We start from the raw sequence: 24,485 nt of genomic DNA on the forward strand, positions 1-24,485 counted from the left end.
CCCGAGGGACGGGGTGGTGCTGGGCCCCGTCCGTCTACACCTAGATCTCATTAATCGACTCAGTTTCTATTCAAGGGTGACACCTGGGATGCCCTTGCTCCCGTCAGCTACCATGTTTCCGTACAGGGGGCAGGGGCGCCCCCGTGCACTGCCGCGGCTGCTCCCACCTCCTGGCTTCCCTTTAATTCTTACTTTCTCCCGGTTCACCCTCCACCATCTTCAAAGTGATCTTTCTAAACCCCAGCCGTGTCGCACTCACCTCTGTGGTCGAAACCCTCCACCCACTGCTCACTGCCAGTGGCAGGTCCTCACGTGGCCTTGCCTGCTCTCGCCATGCACCCACGCACGGTCTGGCTCTCCTGACCGCGTGCGGTTGCCCACACCTCTCTCCGTGCCTCTGCGTGTACTGGCCCCTCTGCCTGGGTTCCCTTCAGCCTCCCTCCTGCACTGCCCATCACCCGTCCTCCCCTCCTCCACCTTAAATAACTCTGACACACAACTCCCCTGGTCCTGACACTGCCCAAGACCTCATGGAAAGCTCTGGATTTCTGCCGATGACTCTGTCCCGGACCCTGAGCTCCCGCCTCGAAGCCAGTGATATAATGCTGGCTCCCTTCCACAGCATGGATCAGTGCTCGCTGAGTGAGGGAGCAGCGTATAACCAGTCACGGTTCGTGAGGGGAGGACTGGTGTGTGTGCGCGTGAGAGAGAGAGAGAGAACATCGAAGAAAATGTGTTACTTATCACATGTTCTGACTCCTCTGAATCTTCTAACCTTATGCCTGCCTTTTTTTTTTTTTTTTTTTTTTTTTTTTTTTTGGCTGTTTTTCTTAGGATTCAAGAAAAGAGAGACCGAGGTGTATGTCGGCAATCTCCCTCTGGACGTCTCTGAGGTACCTACCCTCTGAGCAGCTGCCTCTTTTCTGTGGTCTCCCCCATATGACTTCCTAATCTGCTAGTCACTGAATCTTACCGGTGTGTAAAGACATCTCAGAGCTACGGACGTGCAGGCGGTCACAGCTGGTGACGAGGTTGACCGAGCCATCACGGTTTGTCTTGGACCTTCCTGGTTTTAGCGTCCAGCTTGGTTAGCCCCTGCTCATCCCATGTTAGTCACCCCACTTATCACGGTGGGTGGATGGTGGGGCTGCAGTGACGCAGCTTGTTTTTAGGACGGGGCGTTAGTAGGGTTCAGTGCTCACAGCTCTCAGCCAGAAGTCGGCATCCATTTCACTTTGAAATGAACCAGTCGGGTCCGTCGGCTGCATACTCAGAGAGTAGAACGTAGACAAGAGTCTTTTTCACCCTGGGAATCTTGCTGTTTATTCGGGGAGGTCAGACCAACAAACCAGAAATAATTGCAGAACAACATAAGTACTTAAATTGTGTCGTAAGTGCATTTGAAGTACAGAGGAAAGGAAAACGGAATGTAATCTACCAAACTGAAGCATCCCCTGACTTTTATTGTTGAGCATCTGCTATGTGTAAAATAATGTGCTGAACTTCAGCGTACTTAAAGAGAAATAACCGAGTCTTTGCACTCAAGGAGTTGAATCTTGGAAGAAAGATGAGCGAAACTAACTTTTGTGGAGACTCTGCTTTGTGCTAAACGTTTTCCAAAAATGTCCTGGTCTCCGTGCCCCCTTGCCAATCTTCTCTGCTCAAGTTGTACCTTACTCCTTTTGCACCGCACGCTATATTTTAATTATCAATCATGCTCCAGGAAACAGGCTCAAAGCTTCATTAGTGTGGTTTTGTTAAATTCTTAACAATTCTGGGTGGTGAGTGGTGTCTCCATCCTGGAGATGAGGCAGCTAAGGCTGTAGGAAGTCCCAGTGAGGGGCCAGCCAGGAGCTGAATCCATGTCCGTTGTCCCCAAGTACCAAGCCACATAATAAGACATGTAAAGAACTCACCCTAAGAAAAGATGGACCTATTAGGCTTTTATCTGACAGAGAAGAAAATGGGATTCGAGCGCAGAATGAAGCAATTCATTTTGACCCAATAAATGAAATCATATTCGATCAAAGGGGTGGGATGGGGGGGTTCTTGGCACCTGATTTGATTGAATATGATTTCATTTATTGGGTCAAAATGAATTGCTTCATTCTGCGCTCCAATCCCATTTTCTTCTTTTTGTCAGATAAAAATGTAAAAATAGGTCCCTCTTTTCTTAGGGTGAGTTCTTTACATGTCTTATTATGTGGCTTGGTACTTGGGGGCAACGGACATGGATTCAACTCCTGGCTGACCACTGATTTCCCTTCCCCTTCTTGGCAGGCTGGTACAACCTCTTATTTACAGTGAAATGGGTACAGGAGCCCCTGCAGGTGGTTCCTGCAGTGCCCGGGGGGTAGGCAAGGCATTGGGAGGCTCTGCCACCTGTCTCCCTAGGCCCTGTTTCAAAGTCCAGCGCTGGGCTTGCTTGACCTTGCTGCCCACACAGTGGGTGGGGGACTTTGGTCCTTGTCCCCTCACAGGAAAAAGAAGCAGCCTTCTCCACAGGGCTTTCTTTCAACCTACAGACTCAGACCAGCCCCATAAGAAAGACTTGAGCTAGTGGAGTAGAATTTGAACAGGGAATTTCTGATGATGACCCTAATGCCCCGTCAAGAACACCTTCTTTACGCTGTGTACAAACCCACACATTTGCCTGCGGCAGTTTCAGGGTTGTTGGTAGACGAGGAAAGTCTTGGAGCAGAGACAAAGGATGACTTATTACTCACAGCAACAACAATAGCCAGCATCTTTTTTCCCCCCACTTTTCATTGTAGTAACATTTTTTATTGCGATATAAATCACATATCGTCAAATTCACTATTCTAATGTGTACGATTAAGTGGTTTTTCATGGACTCACGAGGTTGTGCAACCATCACCACTCATTCCGGAACGTTTTCATTACCGCCCAGATGAACCCCACACCCCTCAGTTGTCCCTCCTCCCCACTCTCCGTCCTCCCAGCCCCTGGAAACCATTCATCTACTTTGTGTCTCCCAAGGTACAGCATGTCTCAGTACTTCCTTCCTTTTTATGGCTGAATAATACTTTAGTACATGGATATACCACAATTTGGGGTGTTTCCACATTTTGGCTACGATGCATAATGCTGCTTTGAACACTGGTGTGCACGTTTTTGTGTAAACCTATGTTCCACTTCTCTTGGGGATGTACGTCGGAGGGGAATTACTGGGTCACATGATAACGCTGTGGTTAACTTTTCAAGGAACTGCCGGACCATTGTCCAAAACAACTGTTCTGTTTTACATTCACACCAGCAATGTCGGAGGATTCCAGTGTCCCCACTTTCCTGTGAAAACCCTGTCTTTTCACTGCGGCACTAGTGGATGTGAAGTGGTAGCTCGTGGTGGTTTTGATTGGCATTGGCGTGATGACTCCCGGGTATCTTCTCATGTGCTTGTTGGCCATTTGTACACCTTCCCTGGAGAAGTAGCTATTCAATCCTTTGCCCATTTTTTAACTTGATTTGTCTTTTAGTTATTGACTTGTAAATAAGAGGGTTTTTTTTATATATATATATATATATTCTGGATACATGTGCCTTATCAGATATGATTTGCAAATATTTTTTTCCCATTTAGTTGTTTTTTCGCTTTCTTTATATTATCCTTTGACGTGCAAAAAGTTTTAATTTTGAGGGAGTCTAATTTTCTGTTTTTGGTTTGGTTGCTTGTGTTTGCTTTAGGTGTCCTCTCTAACAAACCGTTGCCCAGTCCAGCGTCACAAAGATTTATGTTTTCTTATAAGAGGTTATAGTGTTAACCCTTATTTAGACCTGTGATGCTTTTTGAATTAGTTACTGTGTATGGTGTTAGGTGGGGATCAGGTTCATTCTTTTGCATGTAGATATCCCTTCGTCCCAGGCATCATTTGGTGAAAAGGCTCTTCTTTCCCTCATTGAATTATCTTGTCGAGAATCAATTGCCCATAAATGTAGGAGTTTATTTCTGGACTCTCTGTTCCATTGATCTGTACATCTATTTATGCCAGTACTGCATTTGCTTACTGTAGCTTTGTAGTGAGTTTTGAAATCTGTCACTTACTCTTGAACCCACGAGTGTGCTTTCTTCCCTCACCAGTGTTCTGGAACTGTTTTTGCTGAGTATACTCACCTACATGATGCCAGATGGATTGAAAACTTTCAAATGCCTTCTGTTTCCATAATTATGACAGAAGGATAACCTGAAAACTGTCTCACAAGAAAACAGTTGGAAAAAGAGGCTAACATATAAGAAACATCACTTTTTAAATGCATACGAGTAGCTGAAATCTAAGAATGTAAGGAAAATTGAGAGGGCACGAAAGAAGCAGGTAACTGCAAACCAGGAGCCTGGCCAATGCCTTGGGTCTTTGCCTCAGAAACCAAAGGCCTGGGATTACAATGGCCATCTGAGGGTAGGACATGACACCTTGGGTCTGCGCGAGGAGGATCGTGGTAACTGACGCCATTGCAAAGGCAAAATCTTGGAAGAGCTGGGCCCTCAGTGAAAGTGTGAACCACAAGCCCTTTGGTCCCTGGGCCCGGGCTGCTGTTGAGGAAGCTTTTCTGTATTGGCCTGGAAATGGGGTGGAGAAGTGTCCAGGAAGGGGGCAGGCGACCCTATCCCTGGGCGCTGCAGGCCAGGCTGCAGTGAGGCAAGGGGGCAGGCGAGACTTGCATAGAAGGTGGTGGGTGGGAGCTGACCAGAGACAGATGTCCACTCTCAGGGCGCTGCCCACTCAGGCTTCACTCTGCCCCATCGGTAGGACAAGCCTCATGTATGTCCCGCTAAACGAGAAGCTCCTTGAGTGCAAGGCTGATGTTGAGTTCACATCAGTATCTACTGGGGCACTCAGCGTAAAGCTTGCCCGTAGCACATGTTTGCTGCAGGTCTGTTGAAGGCATGAAGAGAGAAATGAAGGAAGGTTTCTGTGAACACAAGACTGAGTCGGACACGCATAGGAGGTGTGGTTAAAGCAGACCACCTCTCCCGGGTGGGGGTGAAAGCGAGATAGCCTAGATTTCTAATAAATGAAAAGCCACTTCCTCCTGGGAGCCCGCCCTGACCACCTCCCTTCCGCATCTGGGATCATACCCATACTGTGTGCTCCGGAGCTGCCTGTACTTCCTCGTGTGGAATTTGTCACCATGGGTGAGATGGTCTGTGTACTTGACTGCCTTGTCGGGAACCCCACTGGACTGCTGAGCTTCCGTTGAAGGCAAGGCTCGGATCTTTCTGGTCTCTGGATTTGCATCACTTAGCACAAAACCTGGCACCCTCAGGTGCAAATCACAGCAAATCACAGACCCTCATTAAGTCTGTGTTCAGTTGATCACAGATTAGCTGGTTGGAGAGCTAAAGCCCTGAGACCTGGCTGTAAGTGTTGTCTCTGGGTCTCTTTCTCTTTTAAACCCTGCCATTGTAGGAGGATATTCGGAACCTTCTGAAGGACTTCAGCCCGCTCCACGTCCACAAAGTCCAGAGTGGCTGCAAATGGTATGGATGAATCTTTGTTTTCTTTGGGAAGCAGCTCCTTTCCTCTTGGTCCATTTTGCTGCTGCACTGACGTTGCAGACTAGCTCATCAGCTCCCAAATCCATACCCACTGTTCTTGGCAAAGTGGCATCTGGGAGACCCCTTTTCCATATTTAACCTTCTGACTCGGCAGCCAGTACTGTTTTGTCCATACAGCCTTGGTTTAGGAGTCCAGAGACCTGGGTTTATTTTTGGTAATATGTCCTTGCTCTGTGTTTTGATAGGAGGTAAGTGACCCTACCTCCCTCAGCCTTTGTTACCCCTGCAAACTGGACCTCCTCATATTTTCCCTTTATTATTTCCAAGGCGGTAAAAGTGCTTTGAACTTTGGCGGGGAGTCATATGAAGGAAGCCCAAAGCTAGAGCCATATGGTGTATAGTGACAATTGGCACACGTCTTCCGATCCCCAGACCCCCAACCCAAGCCAGCCCCCCACTTGCTTGTGTATCTGGAAGTGCCCTGCTCTATGGCTGCAGGGGAGGAGGAGAAGAGACTACCTGCATTGGACTTGGCCCCCCTCCTCTTCTCCCCTGCATGTGCTCAGAGCTGCCCCTCTCCTGCCTTTCCAGTTTTGCATTCGTGGATCTGGGCTCCGTGCAGAAAGTGGCGCTGGCAGTGCAGGAGCTGAACGGGAGGTTCTTCCACAAACGAAAACTGTACGTGAATTCCAATAGAAGTTGTCCCAAGACGACCCCTGACATGGCCGAAAGGCCCCGGGAGCTGCCGGTATGTGTCCCACCTCTCCGTGCTCTGGTAGCTTTGCACTCCCTCTCCAGAGCGTGGCCCACCTGGCTTTCTATTCATCCTCCTTCAGTCTGGTCTTACTGTGGAGCAGGCGGGGGCTTGGATGAAATCAGGCCACTTTTATGACCTTTGACAGTCAAGGGCAAAGTCCCGTACAGGAGACTTGGAGTTTTTAAGGAAACGGAAGGCCGTATTTTTGGCAAGGACAAAAAGGGTCATTAGGCACTTCATTCGGGGCTTGTTCAACCTGGGATATGGGAATATCCCTTCTACCTGTTGAAGGTAGTGTAATGAGTATCTGTGGCTTGCACTGCCTTGTTCTGGCTGCTGGGGTGAGGTTAAGACAGAAGTGAACAAAATTTGGTCGTTCTTGGCAGGAAGACATATTGCCAAAATGGGAGGTATGGGAAGGGGACAGTTAATGGTGGGGTGGTGCGTGGTGGGGGCTGCCATTGTGGACAGAAAAGGGAGGGCCCCTCACTAACCTCCAGGAGCTTCCCTCAGGGGAGCTGGGCCCATTCTCACTGCGGAGAGCTGAACCAGGCGCAGAGAATCCCACTTCAGTGTCTGAATTGTTAGGGTTCGACTTGGCTGCATATACAAGGAAACCCGAATGTTGACGACGTAAACACGTTAGCTATTATTTTTTCCTGTAGAAGAATTCAGGAGGCAGGAACCCCATGACGTTGTCAGGGTTCCAGGCAGGCAAAGAGTAGGCGGCCTAGGTCCTCATAAAGGGCACATTCTCAGAAGCCCTGACCACTTTTCTACAAGCTTTCTTGTAGAAAACGGCAAGTCATGGCCTTAAATGCAAAGGAGGCTGGGAAATGTCGTTTTTCAAATAGGCATAGTGTTGCTAAACTTGGGGTTCTGTCAGTGAGGAAGGAGAGAACGCATGTTGGCGGGCAGTTAACAACAGGGTCAGCTGTCGCCGGAGAAGCTGAGAGGTAGATTGGAATCACCACAGTAATTATCAGAGGTGGCCCCCTTGCTTGTTCCAAACTACTTTTCTTCTCTAAACCGTAGCTTTTTGGAGAGCAGACTGTCACATTGTGCTACTTACTGACCTCAGTAGCAGTCATCTACCACCGTTTTCTCTGTCACACCCTTTGATTCACTGATAACTTCGGTTTCTGGTTCACTGTCTTTCTCACCTGTCATCACTCAAATTCAGGGTCCATGTGAATGACCCGTCTGAGAGTCCGGACCATTCTATTTTTAATGATCTTTTTTTCCATTCGGTCACAGTTTCTCATTCCCCTAGCTATATCTCAGACCTTGTCATTGCTCATAACCGAACATCTCCAGAATATCCATTTCAGGCATCCTGTGCTGTCCCTCCCCGCTTCTTTGCAGCTCTCTTACTCTAGAAGAGTGGTTCTCAAACATTAATAGCATCAGAATCAACTGAAGAGCTTGTTAAACAGCTTGAGCCCCACCCACAGGAAAACTGAGTGAGTACGTCTAGGGCGGGGCCTGAGAATTTGCACAAGTGCCAGGCGGTGCTGGTGGTGCTGGTCCTGACACCACATTTTGAGTAGCAAGTCTCTCAAGCCCAATGATTAGACACATTAGGACCCTAAATCCACTGCACCCACCATTTCTTCACTATTCAACAATTCTTGACTCCCTCTCACTTCCCTACTTAGCTGAGATTCCATAGTTATAACTACCTTCGTTCAAGCGTCCTTAACTCACTAGGTCGTATCTTGCAAAACTCCACTCCCAGTTGAACCCAGCCCTCTGCCCGTTCTGAAGCTGCCCTCCGAGCTGTTGAAGACGTTCACACCACCTTGTTAACGGGTCTCAATATGTGTTCCATCACAGCTTTCCCACTCTTCCAAACTCACCTGTCTTGGAATTCTCTAATCTTTTCTGCTATGCCCAATCTGCTACTGTGTTTCCCCAAAAATAAGACCTAGCCGGACCATGAACTCTAATGCGTCTTTTGGAGCAAAAATTAATATAAGACCTCTTATATTAAGATGCATTAGAGCTGATGGTCCAGCTAGGTCTTATTTTCGGGGAAACACGGTATTAAGCCCATCTAATGAGTTTTTCATTTTAGGTAGTGTATTTTTCAACTTTCATTTAGTTATTTGTTTTTCCATTTGTCTGCTGAAATCTTCCATCTTTTCACGCATTGTATCTATCTTTTCTTTTATGATCTTTAACATATTTATGATAGTTAGAAAATCATTTTCTGCCAATTTCAATCATCTTCTGGGTTGTTTGTGACTGCTTTTATTGACATTTACCTCCTTGATTATGGGTCAAGGCATCCTTACAAATATAGTAATTTTTTATTGTATGTTGGCTATTATGAGTGTTATATTGTAGAGATTTTATATTATGTTCTTTAAATAGTGTTGAATTTTTTTTCTAGCAAAAATGAAATTACTAGCCAATCTTTTGATCTTATTCAAGTTGAGTTTTTTTGTTGGGATTGGTATACTTCAGTTTGAGGGTTAGTTCTTGGACAAAATCCTTTTCCTAAGCCTTGGCTCTCCAGGGTCTCAGGAGAGGGTCTCAGGTGCTCACCAAGGTCTCTCCACTCAGGCTGGTTGGAACTCCATTGTCTCCCCAGCGCCATGAGACCTTTGACACCTGTGTCCCTCTCAGCAGCCTCTCCCTCACCCCCTACCGCGGCTTTTCTGTCGAAGGCCCTCCCAAAACTTACCCTGCACACGGGCAACTTAGGATTCAACCCAGGACCTGAGAGGAGCCTCTCAATTTCTGGGACTTTTCTGTGGCTCCCTCCTCTCTGGTCCCCTGTCCCACAAATTCCTGACACCCAAACTCTTTCTTATCTGTGTTTCTTCTGCCCAGAGAGACTGCTGCTGACTGTTCCAGCTCTGCTTCCCTCTGTGGTGGTTGGAAAAATGCCCCAGGCTCAAGGCCAGAGTGATTGTGGCCTCACCTCCACCTCTGTGTGTTCCTTTTCTCAGGCAAATTGCCTTCTGCTGTCTCCTATCATTAGTCGGTGCCAGAAGTGATCAGTTCATGTATGTTGTCCAGTGTTAGAGTCGTCTGGGGTGGGGGAGTCAGTTCAACAACACTAGACATTGTTGTGGGGCCCACCTTGCTTCCTTTTCTGATGGGTGTATTTTCCCAGGAACATACATTGGAAGCAAGTAACCTAAGTTTCTATACATTTGAAAATTTAAAAACACATTCCAGAGTAAGCAACACATAGGTCAAAGGAGAAATCGTAACAAATGTAAAAATACGTAGAGCTAAACAATAGGAATATAGTTTCCAGCAAAAGTTGTGGGATACAGTGAGACCAGAAATGGATAGTATTGAATGCTTAAATGAGCAAAGATGACAGGTTGAAGATCAGTGAGCTAAGAGTTGATTGAAGAAGTAGGTAAAAAGTAAAAACCCAAAGAGAGAACAGATGGAAAACTTAAAACATTTTTAAAAGATTTTTTTAAATTTAAAATTTGTAAGCAAAGCTGCAGTTATATATGTCAATTATATCTTAATAAAGCATAAAAAACAAAGCCACAATAGAAGGTATTAATGGAAGGTATTAATAAGCCAAAATTTCATTCTTTAAAAAGATCAATGAAATAGAAAAATCTTTGGCAAGATTAATCAAAAAAAGGGCATAAATTAATATTAGTAATGAAAAAGAGATCCAGCAGGTTAAAACAAAAGATAATGTGGTAATAAATTTAAAATTTGAAGACATGGACACATTTCTTAAAATATACCATTTTTAAAACAGAGAGCTCTGATAGTCCTATAACCGTAACGTAGCTGACTCATAGTGTATAATCTTCTCACAAAGAAAACTCCGGGTCCGGATTGTTTTATAGGTACATTTTACCAAATTGACAAGGAATAGAAAATTGCAATAATATAAATTCTTCCAAAGAATAAAATCAGAAAGATACTCCCTAGTTCATTCCGTATGAGGCCAGTATAACCTTTATATCAAACCAGACAGAACAGCATAAGAAAGGAAAAAATGCAAGCTGGTTTCCCTCATGAATACACACGCAACATTTCTAAACAAAATATTGGCAAGATAAGGTCAATATTGGCTAATGATGGTAGTATATCATGACAAGTTGTTTTTTTTCCCCCCAAAATACAAAAGCAGCTTACTATTAGAAAAACTATAAATGTCTTTCACTACCTTAACAGATTAGAGGATGAAAACCACATGGTAACCTTGAATAGACACAGCAAAAGCATTCGATAAAATGAGCACTAATTTATGATTTAAAAAATAAAGATTCTGAGCAGCTAGACATAGGTTATCCTTAATGTGACAAAGACTAACTACCAAAATGCTACAGAAAACATTTTGATGGGGAAATGTTATAAGCATTCTCTTTAAAAATCAGAACAAGAAATAATTAAAAAAAATAAAAGTAATTACATTAAATAAGTAAATAAATAAACAAGTAAATAAATTTTTAAAAGGGGGAAAAAACCCAGAACAAGGTAAAGACACTTACCAACACCCCTTTTATTCAGCATATACTAGGGGTTCTAATTTTGTCCAGTGAGACAAGAAAAATTAATTAAAGGCATACATTTTTGGAACAAGAGAAACAAAACTGTCAGTATGTACAGATGATATTTCTTTATGTAGAAAAAGTTAATATATAAGTTATTAGGAATAACAGTTTAACAAGGTAGCTTGGATATATAATGTCAGGTATATGAAAATCAGTTGTATTTATATTTGCCATGAACAATCAGCAAAAATTAATTTTTTTAAATATACCCTCTGCAAGAGCAATTTAAAAAATTAAGGTATCTAAGTCCAATAATAGGTGAGCATAGCTTATCTGGGGGAAATAATTGAATTTTATTGAAAATTTTTAAGGAACACTTGAAGAACGAGAGTGCCAATTTCATGGATAGGAAGACGCAATAAACATTATTTAAGTCATTTCTCCCCAAATTGATCTATTGATTCGGTATAATTCTTATCAGAATTCCCACAGGTTTTCTCAGGAATGGGACAGGCTGACTCTAAACTTTATATGGAAGCCCAAAAGCCTACGAATATTTAAGACACATCTTCCTGAAAAGGAAGATGGGAGGCTTTGCCCTACCAGAATACGTTGTAATATTATGCTAGGGATGTAGTAACACGTAGAATATAATTGCCCACAGAGAGGTCATGCAGATGCAGAAACTACATTCTGGTCGAGTCGTAGATCTCTGCTGAAAGAATGGACACCCTATTGCTTATTCATGTAGAAAAATGTGAAATTCCAACCTTAGTTCTAGATGGACTAGAGACTGGAATGCGAAATGCAAAACTAAACCTTTTAGAAAAAAAATGTAGAGAGGTGGCCGGTTAGCTCAGTTGGTTAGAGTATGGTGCTGATAACACCAAGGTTGCCGGTTCGATCCCCACATGGGCCGCTGTGAGCTGCGCCCTCCTCAAAAAAAACAACAACAAAAAAAACGTAAAGGGATACTTTTATGACCTCAGAGTAGAATAAAATTTGTTAAGGCATAAAGAAAAAGAATAGAAGGATGAGTTAAAATGAAGAATTTATCTTCTTTGAAAGATAGTATGAAGGAAGATGAATTCAAGCTAAAAACGGGGAGAAGATATTTGCAGTAATATGACCAACAAAGGATCAGGAAAGGGGTGCGCAGACTTTGGCCAGCCGTTCCAATGCTCCTGCCCACTACCTGTTTTTATGCTGCCGGCAAGCTAAGGATGCTTCCCCCCCCCCCATTACACTGTATATTTTGAGATCATTTTAGATTGACATGCAGTTGTACGAAGCCTTACAAAGAGATCCCTTGTCCTCTTTGCCCAGTTTCTCCCATTGGTGACATCTTGCAAAACAATATCACAACCAGAATATTGACGTGGATAGTCAACACACAGAGTATTTCTGTCACCAGCAGGATTCCTTATGTTGCCTTTTTTTTTTTTTTACAAGTACTCTTTATTAAATATATACATTTATACCAATTTCACTGGGCCTCTTAACTCCCATCAATTTATTAAAAAAGGGGTTTGGATTGGATAATTTCTAAAGCATCTTTCAACCTTAAAACTGTTGATTATTCTAGGAAATACCTAGGGAGATAATCAACAAGAATTTTCTCTTACATGACTGACAATTAATATTTGGCATTTGCACATTTTACACGTCTCATATGTGACCATTGCAAGGCAAAGCAATAACTAAAAAACTAATAGCAATGAATTAATATCATTTATTTTCTAAAAAACAAGAGAGCCTATTTGTAAGGTAGCCATTTCTATCAAAATTGTTCTCCAAAACATGCAGAACACACGTTATATTGCCTTTTTATGGCCACACACATTTCCCTACCATCCCCTCCTTAACCCCTGGCAACAACTAATCTGTTCTCCATTTCTATACTGTTGTAACGTCAGGAATGTTATATAAATAGAATTATGCGGTGTGTAAGCTTTCAGGCCTGGCTTTTTTCACTCCGCATAATGTTTGGGAGATCCATCCAGGTTGTTGCCTATACCAACTGCGTTGATTCCCTTTTAATGCTGAGTATTACTCCATGGTTTTCTTAACCATTCATCCATTGGAGGACTTCTCGATTGTTTCCAGTTTGGGGCTATTACAAATATCGTTGCTAAACGTTCATGTACAGAGTTTGTGTGTTTCTTGGGGATAAATGGCCCAGACTGCAATTGCTGAGTGGTATGGTCGTTGCACGTTTGCTTTTCAAACAAAGAGCCAAACTGTTCCCAGAGTGGCTGAACCGTTTTACATCCCTGCTAGGAATGTCTGAGGGGATCTCGGCATCCCCTCCAGCGTTTGATGTCACTGTTTTTTATTTTAGCCATTCTGATAGGTGTGTAGTGATATTGTGGTATTAATTTGCATTTCCCTAATGCTAATGACGTTGAACATCTTTTCATGTGCCTCTTGCCATCTGTGTATCTTTTTTGATGAATTCTTTTCATTCCTTTGCCCATGTTCTAATTGGATTGTTTTCTTGCTTTTGAGTTTTGAGAGTTCTTTGTATATTCTAGGTACTAGTCTTCTCTTGGATATGTGGTTGGCAGATATTTTACTCTGTACCTCGTTTTTTTATTCTCTTATTACTGCTGGGTGGGTGTGGAAGTCCAGACTTCCCAAGGGGTCTCTACTGACACCGCAGGCAGGGGCAGCGGTGGTGGTGGGGATTGTGGGGTGGGGGGCTGGTTTTATACTGGTTCGGGGGTGAAATTCCTGGCTGCCTACTTGGCCTCCTGTAACACGGTGGGGTGGAGGTGTTGGGGTGACTCTTCACAGCCTCATGAGGCTGAAAGTCTAGGCTCCCTGCTCGTCTTTGCTGGTGTGCACGGACGTGGGGCCATTTGTGTGTGTACATTTGTGTCTAGAGTAGAGTGGTTATTGTCTCGAAGCTTCCGGTCATGTTAGGCTGTCCCTTTTCTGGTCCTTTGCCTAAAGAGAACAGGATTTTGTTGGGGCTTTTATTGTCTGAGCCTGTTGGTGTTTCTGAATTCTTCGGTTCTAAGTCCATATACAAGGCGAGAAGGAAAGCCGAGACACTCGTCACCGTGTCGTTCCTTGGTCCCAAGGTCAAAGTCATCTTATATTTGTTTTATGTGTAACGTTGAGTTTTTAGTTGTACTTTGCAGAAGGAATAGGAAATGGGACATGTGTGCCATCTTCCCAGAGTGGAAGTTCTAAGAAAGGTCTTTCTTTACAATTTTAAATGGCTGGTTTGGTGGGGGCCGGGGAATCGAAAGAATACTATTTCACGACACATGAAAATCATATGAAATTCAAATCTCAGTGTCTGCAAATAAAGTTTTATTAGAAAACAGCCCTACGCATTCATTTCCTTATTGTCTCTGTCTTCGCACATTAGCAGAGTTGAGTAGTTGCGACAGAGACCAGGGGGCCACCACTCCTGAAACCATCACTCTCTGGTCCTTTACAGGAAAAGTGTTCGCCTCTGGATTCAGATCCAGAATATTTTGGAAAAGCAACGTTAAAAACTCCCGAAAGTCAATGAGAAAAGGAAACAACCTGATAGGAAATTGGACAAGACTAAGAATAGGCATTTTATAGACAAGGAGGCAAAAAAGCCCCCAGGTCGTATCCTCAGGCTGCAGTGTTGGCCTTTCCCATATGCCTGCCGTGGGCTGGCGGGTCTCGGCGACACCCAGGCTCGTGGGGTTTTCCACCGTCTGCTCCAATGAAGTCAGCCGCCCCTGGTTTTCATAGCTGTGCTCACCCTGGTAGGACTGTCAGCGGGGGGAGCTGGGAGTGGGGAGTGTGAGAAGCTCCAGACTGAAACAGCGGACTCCCACTGTTTGTCTCCAAGGACCCGTGGGCTGTTGTTGTTGTTTTTTAATAGACGCTCTCAATTTTGTCATATGCTTCTGGCCAGTTTCCAGAGTCCTGAAATGGGTGTGTTTTTATTTTGTTTTTTAATTTTATTGGGGAGTATTGGGGGACAGTGTGTTTCTCCAGGGCCCATCAGCTCCAAGTCGTTGTCCTTCAGTCTAGTTGTGGAGGGCGCAGCTCAGCTCCAAGTCCAGTCGCCGTTTCTTTCAATCCTTAGTTGCAGGGGGCGCAGCCCACCATCCCACTCGGGAACTGAACCGGCAACCTTGTTGTTGAGAGCTCCCGCTCTGACCACCTGAGCCACCTGGCCGCCCCGAAACGGGTGTTTTTTTGACAATTGCGTCAAGTTTTATCATTGCTTTCTGGGGAGAGGATTTATGAATTGGAATATTTTGTAGTAAAATTGTTTTAGAGAAGAGAACGGTAGAGGCTCAGCTGCAGTGGTTGGCTTTTCTCACTTCATTCAGGTCTCCTTCAGCTGTCACCCCCCACCCTCCACGCTTCCTCCCCTCTCCTTGCCTGGTGTTTCTTCATGGCTCTTCCAGTCCCGCGGTGTAGCTGTTTGTTTACTAATCGTAGTGGCAATGTGTGGAACGTACATATTTTGTAAATATTGGTGGAGCGACTCCCACCAATGGGGGCTCCCTGAGAACAGGATCTGCGTCCTTGGTCTTTGTCCCTCTGTGTGTGGCACGTAGAAGTGTGAGGGCTGTAACTTGGGTGAGAGGGGAGCCGCTGGCGGTTAGCGCTGTAAACGTCACCTTCCCCCAGGTGTTTCCTTCAGGTGGCGGTTCCCTGGGGAGGGTCAGGGCCTTAAACAGAGGTGGCCCACAGTGACCAGCAGCGGTCCACGGGTGTGGCCGCGAGTGGCTTGGAGGCTTCAGGGAGGGAAGCGGCCACTGGTCTGAGTGGAACGTGAAGCTCGCCCCCACGAGAGCTTCTCCCAGGTGTGCCCCCCCCGTCCCACCGCCCCCTGGCCACTGACCTTGGTGTGCCCTCTGTCTGCTTTCCCACGGCTCAGACTCACCAGCATGATTCGGGAGCGGGCTACGCCGTAGAATACTTGACCAGCTGGCAGCAGTGTCCCAGGACACGGAAAGAGACTGTTGACAGCTGGTGATGGATCTGGGCCACTGTGCTTGTGGCAACAATAGAATTAATTAAATCGGCTGCTTGGGCCGACACTGAGATGCCGCCTTGATCTCGGTGGCATCCAGGTGGCCACTTCTGGGTTCCGCGCGCGTCCTGAGATTTCAGGTTTGTTTTTGGGTGACGGGCCTGCTATGGTGAGAATTATGTGGCTCTTCCTCCGAAACTTAATTTCACAAACTGTCACAATCGGCTCGTTATATTTATCTCTCAAATCCTTAGGGAATAATAATTAGGCCAAAAGTGGTTTCGAATGTCTCTGTATCAATAATAATTTTTAGCTTGAAGCCGCTGCTGATAATTGGTCCTCGTGTTGGTGTTTAGAACGGTCCTAGGAGAGTCTGAATAAAAAGGCACGTTCTGTGGTTAGGAGAGGACAGTTGTTTGCGTTGTCACTTTGCTTTGTTGTAGGGACACGGGGGTGGGGCAGAGGGGTTCACGTGGAGGTTTGCTTGGGTCTCATGGCTGCCGGCGGTGGGGAGCCCACTGGTCGAGGGCCCACGGCAGGCTCCATTCTGATCGGTGCTGCGGGAACTCATTTAATGACGGGAGGAAGTCACTCATCCTGCTCCCACTTACTGAGCACCTACTGTGTGTCGTGTCCCGGACAGATGCGAGCCCAGCTAAATCTTCACGTCAGTGCAGATGGGATTGGTGGTACAGAGGAGGAAACCCAGGCTTCGAGAGTTCATAATCCCTCTTTCCTTCCATTCACCCACTTATCTATCCCTTCCTCCTTCCTTCTCTTCCTTCTTCCCTTCCTCCTTCCTCCCTTCCTTCCTTCCTGCTTCCCTGCCTCGCTCCCTCCCTCCCTCCCTTCCATTCATCCACTAACCTATCCCATCCATCCATTCATTCAACATATGTCTGTTTACTGAGAGCCCAGAAGGCACCCGGCCCCATTCTAGGCCCCAGGGCGACCTCGGCGGTCTCCAGGTAACTGTCAAAAGACCAGTGTGATTCTTATTCTCATGATTCTTATGTTCCAGTGGACAGAGACATACAGTAATCCAACGAATAAGAAAATGCCAGATAACACGTGCCAGGCAGAGAAGTAAAATGAGGTGAGGTGATGCAGCGTGAGAGGTCTCTTCTTTCGATGGCTCTGAGGGAGGCCTCTGTGAAGAAGTGATAGATCAGATCGTATCCTGCGAAGACGAGAACATTCCAAGCCGAGGGCACCTGCCAGTGCCCCACGGTGTGACGGGGTGGGATGAGGGGGCAGTGGGCAGAGAGGAGCGCGGAGGGAAGGAGGGTCAGCTCGTGGCAGCCGCAGTGAAGACTGGGTTTGATCTGGAGCCACGGTGGGAAGACATTGGAGGGTTTTAATCGGGAGTGAGGTGACCTGATGTTTGTTCGTAAGAGATCATGTCTGTTGGGTGGCGACTGGGTATGGGGGCCAGTGTGACAGCAGCACTCTTTGCACACTTGCTATGGTCCTAGAGAAAGGTGGCAGTAGTTAGGCCTGGGGTGGCGCGGATAGAGAGGGGTACGTGGGTTCTGGTGTTTGGAGGAAGACATGACTTGGCGTGCTGACGAGTTGGGCGTAGGGAGCAAGATGAACGTGGCCTGAGCTGCTCACTAGGTAGCTCTGGATGTAATTTACTCGCCTGGAGGAAGCCGGGAGGCTCTATTTTAGACACATGGCCTCGTGGCCTCTTAGCTGTCCTGTGAAGTGGGCGTCTCCGTATTTGAACTAGATTCCAGAGAGCGGTTATGATTGGAGATGTGGAGTTGGGAGACTGCGGTGTACTGTTGACTCCTGAGGCCACAGAGCTGGAGGTGACCGTGGAGAGGGGTCCGGGGAGCAGAGGACCAGGTCCTGTCCTGGGGTGTGCCAGCATTTATTGGTTGAGCTCATTTAAAGGGCCAGCCAGCGAGAGAGAATGGAAACCAGCTGCATGCCATGTCAGGAGAAGTGTTTCTGGAAAGAGGGAGCAGGTGGAACACCACCAGTCAATCCAGAAGCAAGAACATGAGGGTTCGGTGACGTGAATGTCACTGCTGACCCCCTGCAGAGCCGTTTCAGGGAGGCCCGGCTGGAAGGGATGACGCCAGGTGTGGACGTAGAGAGAACTCTCGACAGGACTTGGAAGGAAGGGGACAGAGAAAGGTGACAGCTAGAGGGGATGTGGGGTCAATCCTGGGACTTGACAACCGTGCACAGCAGAGCGTGTTTCCTGGTGGGAGATGTCCACACAGGGTGCGGTGAGGGAGAAGGGGTGTGACCGCAGGGCAGCTGGCCTTGACAAGGTGAGATGGTACGAGACCCAGAGCCAGCAGAGCAGGTACACAGTGGCCAAGGTTACAGGAGGGACAACTCGGGGTGCGTGGCGGGGAGTTTGGTGGTTTGCAAGGTGAGAAGATGAGGGACCCCCGTGCCCCTGTGTCCGGTTTGACCCAATGGAGACGCCAGTTCGCCAGGTTGAGGTGGGCTGGGGGCGCGGTGGGTCTGAGCATGAAGTAGGCCATTCCGAGAGGAGAGGAAACAGGAAACTTACTTGGGCTTGTGGTGGGATTGCAGCATCGGTCCACATGGCAGTGGTGGTCAGACGTGTTTCCCGAGTGGGCGGCGGCCAGAGCAGGGCCCTTGGGGCCTCTAGCCGGGTTGAGGGTTTTCCTGGTGAGAACGGGGCACAGGGAAGCCCACGTGACTTGGGGGGCTGCCGGGCTCTAGTGAGGGGCTGGCGCCAGACCTTCCTGTCTCCACGCAGCCCCGCACCCAGAGTAACCATTTGCACTTCTTCCTCCAAGAAGTGCCAGCAGGGACCCCCCAGGCTGAGCAGCCCTGAGCTTCTGGAACTGTAGCCCTGACGGAGCACCCCTGCAGCCCTCCCCCCCCCCGACCCCGTTTCTGGCATCTTTTTTTTGTTTCGCTCAGATCCCAGCGAGAAGGGAGAAAGTGGGTAGGTGTCCCCAGTCAACTAAAGCCCGTGTCAGCACAGGGGCTGTTGACACTGTTTCCAGGTCCACCTGGAGTGACTCAACTTGTAAATCAACAAAAGCAACACTGCCGTGCCTAAGTGACACTGTTCCTTTTTCTCCCCGGTTCTGCAGAAGGCTCCCGGTCCAGGATCGGCCAGAATCACCGGTGAGGCCCGACCTGCCATCTGTTCCCAGGGCGTGTCTTTGCAGCCTTGACTAATTCTCCCAGCCTCCCTTCCAGCTTTGTCCCCTGGGTGCCCCTCAGTGTAGCAATGATCCTTTGTTCTAGGACACTTTCTTGACTAAGAACTTACCCAGCACACTCTCCCCACCTGAGGATCTAGTGGCTGAGAAGAAGGGATGTGGCCTCTTGGCCCATCCCGTCCTGCCTCTGAGGGTGGGGCCAGGGCCTGGGGCGGGGGAGGGGGCACAGTCCTCCAGGGACAGCTCTGGTGCCTCCAAGACTCCATCTTCTGCTTTCCAGCTTGTACACGGTTCATCCCTAAAACTCACAGTGACGCCTGGAAGCCAGAGACACCTAGGACCGCCGGCGTCTTTGCAGTTCCCATGGAAATGAGGTTAGCGAGGTGTGGCGAGGCCACCAGAGCACATGGGGACGGCAAACATAACATCGTTGGGTCCCTAGGGGTCGGGGAGGGGGAGTGCTGGTACCGGTGTGGGAGTGAAGTTTTCAGGAACTCCTGCGCCAGACCCACAGGCTTGGAGGCTGTGACCCACAGGCACCTAAAAGTGTTTCCATTGTTGTACACTGAAGGCCTGTGACTGTCCCCCACCCTGGACGCCAGATCATCGTGTCCCCATGTTCTGCTTTAGCAGTGGGCACCACCTTTAATGTCGGGAGGGCAGGGAGAGGGCACCAGAATCCTCTGAGTTCAGATGCTACAGGATGAGTGGTTTTGGTTTTCTCAGCACAGCTGGCTCACCTTGCTGGCCACGTGTGACTTAGGTGATCAAGTTATCGGACTGGGTGGGTGAAATTTGGCACATGTTAGACACAGGGAGGCGTGACTGGGGGATTGGACAGGTGTCCTGGGTTGGGAACAGCCCAACAGGTATTGTGTGGAGGTTCCAGAAGCGCTTGGCAGGCTCACATCGGCCCAGCAAGGGCTCTGGCCCATCTCTCCCTGGGGTGTCTCTGTTTTGGGGACTGTCTCTTCCCAAACTCTCCCACCCTGCACCCCTGCGTTACGCACTTGTCTCGTCCCCATCTGGAGGGGGTGGACCTGACCCTCCTGCTCAGGGTGGCTCTCTGGCCTGGGCCTCCGGGACAGGTGTCGGCCACCTCGTTCACTCCGTCACCCCCTCTGTGTTGCGCTGCTCGTCCCCAGGGGACCCTTCCTGGTGCTGCTGCTGAGGGAATGCTTCCAAGACCTGAACTGGCTGGCCACCGTCTGGAACGTCGGCGGGGAGGTCGGGCTGCTCGTGACCAGTGTCGTCCCTCAGACTCCGTTCTTCTGGGCCATGCACATCACAGAGGTACGGGCTTGCTGGTGGCCCTCGGTCGTGGTGCCTTCTCACCAACCTTCCTGGGGTCAGCGTGGCGACGGGCCTGGCAGGGGTGGCATCCAGGACGACCTGGCTTCGGTCTCGTTCTCTCTCCCACCTCGTCATACCTTTGGTTCCCTTGGGGCAGATGAGCGGTGCTGGCGCCGCGGGTGACACCTGCAGAGACAAGTATGGCGTATACAGGCAGTGACCCCGTGTGTGTGGCATCCCCAGACCCTGCAGGAGAACATGCAGACGCTGTTTGGTGCCCTGGCCGTGGCTGAGGAGCAACAGCCCTACCTGCAGCCTTCAGTCGTGCAGCGTGGGACCCGTGGCCTGGCTGAGCATCACCTGGGCGACTACGGGTGGGCCTGGAACAGGTGTGTGCCAGGCGGGGCCCCTTCTTCCTTCCTCCCGACTCTGGATTCTCTCCTGCTCCTTCCTCTCTCGAGATCTCTGATTTTCATCACTTCCCCACCCAAGGAAGGGGAAAAGCAGAAGGAGCTCTGCTTTTCGTAGCCTCGACCTTGAAGCCCTGTTTGTCCAGGACGGGGTGGAACAACCTTCCTTACCCCCTTTCCCAATCCCCGCCTCCGGCCAGGTGCTGGGTGGTGGACCGTGTGGACAGCTGGGCCGTGGTCATGTTCATCGATTTTGGCCAGTTGGCCACCATCCCGGTGCAGTCCCTGCGCAGCCTGGACAGTGACGACTTCTGGGCCATCCCCCCTCTGACTCAGCCCTTCATGCTGGAGGAAGGTAAGACACCCTCCGGCCTGGCCCTGCCGACTTCCGGCACAGGACACTGCCTGCCTCCAGGACCTCGTGGGGCGTGGTGAGGGCAGCCAGGCCTCGGTGCCTCCAGCTCTGTTCGTTGGATCTCACCCGTTTTGGGCATCTGCCTGCCCTTTGCAGAGCCACCTCTTCACTGTTAGTTTTCACACCTGGGTACTGGGCCCCAACAGGTGCTGCCCCAAAAGCTGAGCTGTCTGGGTGCAGGGAGGGAAGGCAGGCGTCTTACCCCTGCTCCTGCCGGAGCCGCTCAGCTGTCATGTTTTATGCACGAGTTCTGCTGAAGATTTTATTGGAAAAGGATTCTGTCACAGAAGAAAACTGGATTTTGAAAACCAGGGGTAGGTGTGAGAGCACTGGACTCAGGGTCGTCTGACGGGGCCTCCATGTCCTTGAAGTGGAGGGGCCCCTTCTCAAGAGTGAGGCTAGGTGAGTTGTGAAAGGATGAAAGAATGCTTTGGGGGATCAGAAGGAGAAGCGGAGGTGAACGCACCCAGGCCTGCCCACCCCAAGGCTCCTTGGGAGGCAGGGGGAATGGTGCCCAGTGGTCAGGGGCGCCACCCAGAGGTCATCTTGGGTCACTGCATGAAGAGGCCCCCTGCTGCCCAGAGTGGGACTCACACCCCTGCCAGCTCCGGAGTTACAGGCTGGCTGAGCCTGACTGCTTGGGTATTGATGGGTACCCAGGTTAGGGGAGCCCCCTGCCCCAAAGGGCAGCTCCCAGTCTGTCCGAGAGACCAGAGTGCCCAACACAGATACAGGGGTATGCTCAGCTCCCGTGTGGACGTTGAGTCGGCCCTGAGAGGGCAGGCAGGTGGCTGTTCAGTGTCCTCTCTGTATGATGTGGAAAGGAAGGCTCAGAGAAATGACAGGAGCTTCCTCACGTCTCATAGCAACAAAATGGCAAAGCTGGGGATGGAGCCAAGGTCTGGGGCCAGGGTTTGGGGGGTGGCAGGGTGGTGGGAGCTGAGTGAGGGCAGACGTGTCTCCGTCCAGCATCTGGACGCTGGCTCATCCTGCAAAAGCGTCTTTGCTGCTGACCTGCCTTTCTCCAGCCCACATGCGCAGAGCAGGGTCGAGTGAACCGTTTCCTGTCCCCAGATTTTCCCATTAGAGAGCGTAAAATCCCAGATGCCTGTAATTATTTTAGCGACAGTAGTAATGCCTCCTCCTTGTGTATTCTTGCCGCGCCCTCCGCCTTCCCCAGCATTTATCATCTCATTCTGTCCTGGCAGCCGGGAGCCGAGCGGCACGGACTCGCAGAGACTTGTTGGTAGGGCTGGTCTGCCGCCCCAGCAGTTTCCCGCAACCCTGGCCTCTCGTTCCCTGCCCCCCACCCCCACCCTGCCACCTGACCCAGAGCCACCAAGGTTTTGTCGTTCTGTTTTGCAGGCATTTTGAGTTCATGTCAGGTGATCAACCGCATCCTCAAGGGGAAAATCACTGGTACTTTGAACTTGGAGGTAAGTGCCCCTGTATCTCACCCGGCCACTCTCCCTCCCCGCCCACCCCAGGGGTTTCAGCCGCAGGCCACTGCTGGGCCAGAACCCCAGGACCCAGCATTCCCTTAGAATAAACCAGTGTTATCCGTGGCTCGAGGGGTCGGGTGGCCTGGCGGGGGGCGGTCCTTCCTTCCCACGGAGACTTTCTCTTTCTCTTCCAGTCGCACATCCTGAAGTTTGAAGAGTTTAAATAACGTGGCTCCCACCGGCATGTTCCCTGCCCTCTCGTCTCCCTTCCGCTCTCGAGGCCTTGCGGTGACAAAGGCCACACTGGTGCCCCCGGGATCGATTTCATTCCCATTTGCTTTTACCCTTAGCTCGCCTCTCAGAAAAGAGTGAAGTCTGTTTGTCATGTGTGTCCCGTTCCCCACTCAGCATGACCACTGGAACCAAACACAGGCAGCTCCCACGCGGTCGAAAGCCTCAGGTGGCTGTGTATGTCTCTCCTGATGCCAGGTGCTGGGGAATGGAGGGGCCCACTGCTTCGTTCTCCTGGCATTCCTGGCATCATAGAATCAGGTGGGAGCATTTCAGCAGTGAGCCAGCACCGTGGTGAATAAATGTTGGCATGTTGCACGATTTTGGGGTGATGAACTGCTGTCTAGCTGGCCTTCCCAGCCCTGCCCTTCTAGCCATGGGGAGGCTGGCACGACGGGTAGGGCCCCGCCCTGAAAGAGCTTGTTTCGTTTCTTCTAGCCTTCTTAGGGGAGGGAACAAAATTGATTCAGGATGGTATGGCTGTGGTGCTTTTTTTTTTTTGTAATGTCATTTGAACCCTACACTTAAGGTCATAAGAGAGCATTAGGTGTGACAAGAAAAGTGGAGGAAGTTCCTGTCACTTCTCTGAGAATGGGTGGTGTTCAGATCCATTTATGTCAGAGGAATGTGGACCCCCATTATTTCTTTAAATAATTTATTAGAGCCAAACTATTTAAATAACTTTATTTGTTTCATCCTTTGGTAGATGAGAAAAATACATTACAAAATACATTGTACAGAGGACAGCTCACAGTACACATTACTGAAAACACAATCCACATTTCCGCCAGGGCTGGTGATAAGCTCAGAGGGAGACATCGAGGCCATCGCGCAGATCTCAGCTCCCTGGAATGAGTTTTGCCCTCGGGTCCCCGTTTTATCTGACCTCAGCATATATTAGCACCCCATATCAGGTGGGTGTGGGGACTTAGCGCAGCACTGAGGACGTTGAACTGTCCGTCCACCTGAAGCAACAAAATAATTAGTCCCTTGAAAGACAATGAGGGAAATGACCCATGGGAAAAGAAAGCATTCCAGAACGGCGTGCTCATCCTGCAGGTTCCCAGGCAGCTGTCCCCAGTCGGGGCTTTCTAAGACTAGCGCTTCGCTCCACCATCCCTGGCCTGTCATCGCGGTCCCCCAGTCTGTAGGCATCGTCTGTCCCAAGAGTCTGTGTCAGCCGCACAGTAAGCCTACTGACCAGGGAGGCAGGGGCACGTGCCACACACACGTCACGCCCGTGCTGACATTTTTAGACAGCATGTACAGACAGCACAGCACCGACAGGTCTAGCTCAGCAGTCCCCTCCCAGCAGTTCCCACAGCCTGGGGAACAGCCACACGTGTAGGGCCACCCCCTCAAGTTAACCTTTCCAGAGGACCCACCTGATGGGAGTGGCGTCAGAGAATCCAGTTTGCCAAACACCTTCCTTCAGAGCTGTGCCCGTTTGCTCTGACAAGCCCAAGTGAAGCACGAGACTGGCAGGTGAGCAAAGGATACCCTGCGGTGCCACCACTCTGAGGGAGGGGGCCCGATGGCCACACGGCGTGGTGCTGAGCCCCGAGGCCACAGCACGCCCTCCGGGACTGCCCCCAGCCCCACACCGTCCATTCCACAGCAGTTCTGGGAAACAGCCTCTTACGCCTCCTTCCTTCTCTCCTTTGTCTTAGGAATTGGAAAACATCTGTGACTAGGAAAGTGGTTAAGCGTTAAGGTCATCCTTCCAGCCTGCTACACTG

At 49.1% G+C, this 24,485-nt stretch overlaps 1 protein-coding gene across 1 annotated transcript; it reads left to right on the top strand.

Moving 5' to 3' along the window:
• Positions 1 to 554: 554 nt before the first annotated feature.
• TDRD10 (tudor domain containing 10) lies at positions 555 to 23,067 on the top strand. Its single transcript, XM_033093470.1, has 12 exons — positions 555 to 642; positions 2,281 to 2,353; positions 4,767 to 4,890; positions 5,427 to 5,497; positions 6,107 to 6,263; positions 18,824 to 18,857; positions 19,176 to 19,269; positions 20,041 to 20,188; positions 20,432 to 20,577; positions 20,799 to 20,953; positions 22,379 to 22,449; positions 22,650 to 23,067. Exons 1-12 carry the CDS (start codon positions 555 to 557, stop codon positions 22,680 to 22,682), a joined length of 1,194 nt encoding a protein of 397 aa, XP_032949361.1. The 3' UTR covers positions 22,683 to 23,067.
• Positions 23,068 to 24,485: the final 1,418 nt, after the last annotated feature.

The sequence above is a fragment of the Rhinolophus ferrumequinum genome, chromosome 22 (assembly GCF_004115265.2).
Source record: "Rhinolophus ferrumequinum isolate MPI-CBG mRhiFer1 chromosome 22, mRhiFer1_v1.p, whole genome shotgun sequence".
NCBI classification, from domain to species: domain Eukaryota; kingdom Metazoa; phylum Chordata; class Mammalia; order Chiroptera; family Rhinolophidae; genus Rhinolophus; species Rhinolophus ferrumequinum.

Bases quoted from the DNA above. Each gene is read 5' to 3' on its own strand.
- TDRD10 (XM_033093470.1), top strand. From the start codon at position 555: ATGACTCTGTCCCGGACCCTGAGCTCCCGCCTCGAAGCCAGTGATATA. The intron at 643-2,280 runs GTGAGGGAGCAG...CCTTCTTGGCAG, and splicing joins CATGGATCAGTGCTCGCTGA to GCTGGTACAACCTCTTATTT. The intron at 22,450-22,649 runs GTAAGTGCCCCT...TTTCTCTTCCAG, and splicing joins CTGGTACTTTGAACTTGGAG to TCGCACATCCTGAAGTTTGA.